This window comes from Stegastes partitus, unplaced genomic scaffold (genome assembly GCF_000690725.1).
Source record: "Stegastes partitus isolate 25-593 unplaced genomic scaffold, Stegastes_partitus-1.0.2 Scaffold1380, whole genome shotgun sequence".
In the NCBI taxonomy this organism is placed as follows: domain Eukaryota; kingdom Metazoa; phylum Chordata; class Actinopteri; family Pomacentridae; genus Stegastes; species Stegastes partitus.
In genome coordinates this window covers 17,402-24,403 of record NW_007579111.1, presented here as the reverse complement: position 1 = coordinate 24,403, position 7,002 = coordinate 17,402, and the positions used below count along the sequence as shown (strand labels likewise).

Genomic DNA, 7,002 nt, shown 5'->3' with positions numbered 1-7,002 from the left:
CTGCTGGTTCCTGGTTGACTCTTGACCATCCTGACCAGTCGTCTCTCAGCAGCAGCTGGTAGTTTGTGTTTCCTTTCTGATGGTGGCAGTAACACAACTGGACCATGAACTTTATATGCTGACACACTGATGGTTCTGGATCTGAAGCTGCTCTGAAATGGCTCCAAGTGACTTTCTGACTGGTTCCAGTCTCTAATGTTCTGGGTCCTGTTGAAACTGGATCAGAGGAGTCAGCAGCTGGAGTCAATCAGAACCACTCAGGAGGAGTTAGGAGGTCATGAAACTAAGAAAATGAGATTAACAGCTTTCTGTATTATCAGAAGTGACAAGTTGCTTTATGTACATTTATGATCCAGCAGATTCTGTCATGTTTCCAGACGACCTTTAATAAATCTGTGAAAGAACCAAAATACAGGATTGTTTGAGTGGCAAAGATTCAATGATTCCATCAGAGAAGATTCAGAGTTCTAGGAGTCACTGGAGACTAAACACATGGTAAACGTGGACTTTACAAGAGGATGGAAATGTTTGTTTACGACTGTACACGATGATGATGTTTTCTGATTGGCCTCCTCTGCACCATGTGACGTTTATGTGTTCACCTGCAGGGTTTCATCGTGATCGGAGCAAATCTTCACTTCAGCAAAGGCCTGAGAGAAATGGTAGCAGCCAGCATGGAGGGCGGCAGCAACAGCACCAGCAGCGTCTAATGTCCACGTGTGGAGAACGTGCTCAGATATAAACACTGTAACCAGCAAACAGAACACTAGACGTGAACACGAGGACCTGACAGCAGGGACCACTCAGACAGAACCACAAGAACACATGTAACAAGCACACACACGGTGTGAACATGGTGCAACACCTGAACACAACCGTGAGACTTTATATTTATGCAGCAGCTGTTTATTAGCCGTGACACTGAAACAGGACTAACACTGTAACGCTGGCACACTGACAACAACATCACATGGTGTGTCTCAATGACAACATTGTCTTAACACAGGCCCCGCCCCCTCTGAGGCGCGTGGCCTTCCAGCGACGCGATGCCGTCAGCAGAACAGCGACGGTGCGTTCACTGAACCTTTCATCACCAGTTACCTCAACACTGCAGGAGGACAGTTCTAGAAGCTACCAGCTAAACCTGAACTAAACCCGATTAAACTAGTTAAACCAGAACTAAACCAGCGATATGAGAGTTAAGTGTATTAAAACTGTCACAGACATCTTGTGGTTTATCAGGAAACATTTGATGTTTTTGTCCTATTCACCTGTATCGTAACCATGGAAACATTACACACTGTGTGATGATTCTGACCGTTTGTCCAAATATCTGCTAATAAACAACAGTCTCTATGTGACTCCATTAAAACTCTTTGCGTCGTAACAAAACACACAGTGGCTGGTTGTCATGACGACCACTGAAATGCGTTTGGTTGAAGTCAGTTTAACACCTGTAACCATGGTGACCTTGCACCAGACACAGACAGCCGTAACCAAGGCGACTGTACCGATGAAAATTTAAAGGTTTTCAGTTTTTTGTCGCCACAATTAGCAAAAATCTCAAATCTGACAGCTTGTTGTCCAAAGTACTGATCAGTAACCTGGAATCAATGACTGAACCGATGTGAATTGATCACATTTTATTCTTATCTGGTAAAAAAAAAAAAGAAGCATTTTAACACAGTCACTTCATTTAAACCCACCCCATCACAGCATCTTCTCAGTAGGTCATCATCAGGTGACAACACGTCACAGAGTTCACAATAACCAACCAGTTAACCAGGAATAACCAGCCATCAGAGTTCATCACTGGTTATTTCTCAGCATCAGATACCCATCAGTTAGTCAGAGGGAATCCTTGTAAACTAGGTAAACACATTCGTCACAGTTTTTAAATTAAAGTTCACTTTTTAAGCTTAGAATTAAATAAAATTCATGTCATTACTGAAAGAAATCGTTTTTTTTTTCTTCTTCTTTTTAATCTCAAGCTGAATCCATCGCTGCTGCCTGAACATTAACCCGTCTTTAACTCTTTGGTCACTTGTTGGAAAACTTTTCGCCGATGCCGTCGTAGCCATGGAAACCACACTTGGCGCCGGCGACTCTGCAGCCATACGTCAGCGCTTCCTGTAAGCTCCCACCTGCAGGCGGAAAACAGACCGACTGTTATTCAGCGCCGATCCAGCCACAGCCACCGTGGAAGTACAGAAACGGTCTTTTCACTTAGTCGTAGAGTTCAGTTTTACAGCGAACTCCGCTCTGACTCACCGGCCGACAGCGAGTGAATCACTGCAGCGTTGAAAGTGTCTCCGGCTCCCAGAGTATCGACCAGACGCTCTGGAGGAAAAGCATCTGAATGAACCAGCAAACCGTCAGGACCCAAAGCAGAAGCTCCTTTTTCTGCCCAGGCACAGATCAGGACAGCCCTGAGAGTCAGACAGGTGAGGGACAGACAGGTGAGAGTCAGACCGGTGAGAGTCAGACAGGTGAGAGGCAGACCGGTGAGAGGCAGACAGGTGAGAGGCAGACAGGTGAGAGTCAGACAGGTGAGAGACAGACAGGTGAGAGTCAGACAGGTTAGAGGCAGACCGGTGAGAGGCAGACAGGTGAGAGACAGACAAGTGAGACTCACCCCTGTCTAACTCGAGGGTAGAATCCTCTGAGAGCAGCTTCGGCCGAGTGGAACCCAAAGTGTCGAGCGACGTCTTTGCTGACGAACACCTGAGAACATGAGGAACACGACGCAACGTTTCAGACATCAGACAGAACAAAGGTTTGGCGTTGTAGCGCCTTGATGCCATCAGAGCTTCGTACCACGTCGCCGTGTGGAAACAGCTGATACAGCGGCTCTCTGGTCTTCTCAATCTCCACAGAGACGGTGATCTTCTGTTGTTGTGGCAACGTGCTGTTGTACGCCACCACCTGCTGGATCATCTTCACCTGTTCGTCAGCGTTACGGCCCTGCAGTGAGAAAGATGGCCGACAGTAAAGCAAAGACTCACTGTTCCAGCCCAGGCTCAAAGTATGTTTGTATCGTATCTGAGTAAGTGAGTGCTGCGGTAGCTCTGGCCTGGTGGCTCGTCTGGTCGGTCCAGACGGGCTGAGCTCAGGTTAGTTCTGGTTTGGTCGGATGTCTGGTGTTATCTCACCTCCCAGTGAATCCACTTGAACTTGTGAAGATTGACTTTAGAGAAGTCCTCTGCTGTGACGTCAGGAAGGTTCCTGACAGACAGGAAGTGAGGTCAGAGTTGATGTCCTTGAGGGACACGTCCATCCCTCCGTGTCTCAGGTCAAACTGCTCCAAGTCCTTCGTGTTAAGGACACGCCGACTCTTAGAGTCTAAAGACTTGCTGATGACATCACTGTTACATCACTGTTACATCACTACGACGTCCTGATCTGGACCGATCAGTGATCAATGCATTGATCGGCCTGATCAGGACTTTCTACAATAAAATCTACGGAATGTGTCTGAGCTGTTTGACCTGCTGAGTTTGGAGGGACGACGATTTCATCTTCAGACACAACCAATGACACACTTTCAGGTTTTATGTTTAACTCAGTTCCTCCATCAGACTGATCAACCCCCAGCCCAACCAATAACCGATCAGATGGACAGATGATCAATCAGACTGAAGACGTCTCTGTAGCTCCGATCAAGCACGAACTGAGCCAACACAATATGATGCAGGATCAGTGAAACACCTGCTCAGGTGTGTTTCTGTCCATTCAAACACAAATCGGTGTGATTACGGAACATGCTGATTACCAGCTACAGCTCCTGATAGGCTGACATTCTGGAGGTGGAGCCTTTCATCAGTAACTATTAATTAGTCATTAATTACTGAGGAATTAAATGAATTCTTAAGGATGAATTAAGCCCAAATCACTGCAGATGTTCGGACGGCGCTGGTCGAATAAACTGAAAGCTGCAGGATGTCCGGTGGACAAAACCCACGCAAGACCCCAACAGAAGAGCGTTTCATCGGGAATAACGTTTTTAGCTGTGATTCTGTGTTTTTAGCCACAGATTTAGATGTGTCCTCACTGCAGCTCGACACAGCTTCTTATCAATTAAGGCTTAAACATAGAACAAAGTTAGCTTGAGTCAGACGTTAACACTGCGGCTTCTCGTTAACACTCCTGAGCTTCTTCCTGAACCGTTTTCTCTGGCGTGTGTTTTGTCCTCACAGGCCACCGTCCAGATCACCTGAACCTTTCAGACAACAGGTTAATGAAAGTTAATGTTTCTGTTTTCATAGCTTCCACTACCGTTTAATCGACTTCTTGTCTTTACACAGTCACTGAAGGTCAGCTGACCTCTGAGCCCCGTCTGATTGGTGGTTCAGGACCTCAGCTCTGCAGTGGATCACCATCATTACACCAGATTCAGGAGGAGGATTGATGTTTAGGTGAGTCAGTGGGTCGAACAGTGTTCACCAAACACCCCGAGACGCTTGTTTCCTCCATCGGAAGGAGGCGGTGGGCGGGGCTTATAGCAGAGGGGCGTGGTTAGACAGAGTTTACTGATGGGTTTGTTCACAAGAAATCAGTGAACAAACACTGAGCTGGTGGAAAATGCAGAACTTCATTTAAAAAGAGAAACAAACAAAAAACCAAAAACAAGCTACGACATGAAAGATTCTCAAGAAAACAGGTCAAAAGGAGGTCCGACTGGAACGTGTTCTGATCAGCAGCTGAAGAGTTTTAACATTGCACTTTGACTAAACAAGTTTCTGAAGCAACTGGTTCTGGTTCTAAACAACCCAGAAATCTGAATGGAGCTGTGGTACCATGTGACCTGCTGATCCACTGATGTCACACTGATAAATTCGTCTCCATGGTAACAGCGTCTGACTGGTGGGGAGGTGTTTGGCGAACACCGTGCCGTGACGGCGGCCGGTCGTCTTACGTATCGGAGAGAACGACGGTTCGAGTCCCACTGGACGGACAAACCAAACAACATGCACACGGCGTCTGAGCGTCGAGCTGCCAAACCACCGCCGAGGCGTCGACTGAACGCCGCGAGAAGTCGGCCATGATGAAACTGACAGGGAGACAGACAGCACAACGTCACATCACAGTGAGCCGCTCTGATTGGTGGGGACAGGAGGGGGGTGGGGCCACCCGGATGACGCTGGTCCTGAAACAGAAGCAGTTAGCGACACACACCTGTTCACACCTGTTCACACCTGTTCATGTGCAGGATGGTGCGACTTCCTGTGCTGATGTTGCTGATGACCACAGAGGCTGGAAGGACGCACTGAGCATGCTCAGACACCAGCGACACGTCGATGCAGAACTTCTGAAAATCCTCCAAAATAAAACTACAGACAGTGAAGAGAAGAGAGCAGCTGCTGCCATCAGAACCGACAGATCGACCGGTTCTGATCCTGATGGTTGAGACGTTGGAGCTACAATCATCAGCTGGCAGCATGAGAACAACAAAGTGCTTGTTTGATGAAAAGCAGGAAACAAGCTGTTTCCAAACAGTCCGTAGATGATGGACCCGGAACCCAACCAGGACATCGGTCAGGTTTTAGAACTTCACTGAATATTAACACAGTTTAAAGTCATACAAAGTGTTTCCTGTCGTTTAAATGTTCAGTCTAAATACCTTCAAATGTGTCACTGAGTTTCTTCTTCAAATGTTATTTTATTTGTCCTGTTGTGGTTTTATGAGACGGGTTCAAACCCTACAGCCTGGTGATGGGTCGCCACTCAACCTGCTGCCCTGCGTCACCCATCCATCCATCATCTCTACACCTTCATCCTCACTAGGGTCATTAGGGGGCGGAGTCTATCGCAGCTGACTCAGGGTGAAGGCAGGTTCACCTGGACAGGTAACCAGTCTATCACAGGGCTACACTTAGAGACAGACAACCAAGCACACTCACATTCACACCTACGGACAATTTACAATCACCAATTAACCTCAGCATGTTTCTGGACTGTGGGAGGAAGCCGGAGAACCCGGAGAGAACCCACGCTGCACGGGGAGAACATGGAGACTCCACGCAGGAAGACCCCGGGTGTCCTCACCGGGACGCCAGCCGGCGACCTTCTAGCTGTGAGGCCATGGTGCTAACCACTGAGACATCTGCAGCCCGACTCCCAGTCCCTGAATTTAGAAAATAAAATCCCTGAATTTAAAAAATAAAATCCCTGAATTCGGAAAATAAAATCCCTGAATTCAGAAAATAAAATCCCTGACTTTCTTGACCAGGACCTGAGCAGCTCCGTCTTCTGACCACTGACAGCAAAGTGGAAACTCTATTTTCATTTGCTAACTGATGAATGTGCTGATTCTGAATGTACTGCTGGACCTCCTGATCGGTGTGTTAATGGATGTAGGGGTACTGCTCAGCCTGTTTGTAGGTGTATTGATCGGTGAACTGATCGCACTCACTCGGCCACCGGTCCGGCAGACAGGGAGCCCATGAAGGCGCAGGAAGCTCCGAGCAGCGACAGAACCGTGCAGGAGTTGGAGGCGTTTCCTCCTCGCTGCCAACGCTGCGACAGACACCTGCAGGTGCACAGTGATGACATCACAGCATTGTCATATCAAAAACAGTCTGTTGCACCTCCTCATCACAATTAAAGTACCTGTTTGTTTGTTCAGCCAATCACAGTCATCGTGGGCGGAGCCAAGTAGGGATCAACCAATTACTTGACATTATTATTTGAAACTTTTCTGATTATCTGTATGTTTTTCCTGATAAAATTAATTAATTTTAAATCATGCTCTTTTGTCTGTGAGACGGTGTTGGGGAACCTGCAGCGCTCACTCTGACTCCGCCCACCTGATGATGCTGCTGCTCACCTGTCATATCAAGTAAAACAACAGACGCTCAACTCGACACAAAGGAACATGTTTTTTGTGTTCTGATGCTGAATGGAGGTGTTCAGCAACATTACAGGGAAACTTTAATGTTCTCACATCAGCAAACCCTGAGAACAAACAGGAACACAGACAGCAAGCAGGCTAACAGGCAGTTA

At 47.3% G+C, this 7,002-nt stretch overlaps 1 protein-coding gene across 3 annotated transcripts in view; it reads right to left on the bottom strand.

Annotated features, from left to right (window-relative positions):
- Positions 1 to 1,628: 1,628 nt before the first annotated feature.
- khk (ketohexokinase) overlaps positions 1,629 to 7,002 on the bottom strand; it is a 6,091-nt gene continuing 717 nt past the window's right edge. Inside the window, exons 2-8 of one of the 3 annotated variants that reach the window (XM_008299091.1) lie at positions 6,413 to 6,529; positions 4,916 to 5,050; positions 3,153 to 3,225; positions 2,818 to 2,964; positions 2,636 to 2,724; positions 2,272 to 2,429; positions 1,629 to 2,144 (exon numbers count right to left, since the gene is read on the bottom strand). In XM_008299091.1, the coding sequence (XP_008297313.1) occupies positions 2,041 to 2,144; positions 2,272 to 2,429; positions 2,636 to 2,724; positions 2,818 to 2,964; positions 3,153 to 3,225; positions 4,916 to 5,050; positions 6,413 to 6,529 (823 nt within the window). In that variant the 3' untranslated portion in view covers positions 1,629 to 2,040. Of the gene's footprint in view, positions 2,145 to 2,271; positions 2,430 to 2,635; positions 2,725 to 2,817; positions 2,965 to 3,152; positions 3,226 to 4,915; positions 5,051 to 5,195; positions 5,331 to 6,412; positions 6,530 to 7,002 lie in introns of all 3 variants that reach the window. The other 2 variants (XM_008299089.1, XM_008299090.1) reach the window with 2 other exon arrangements.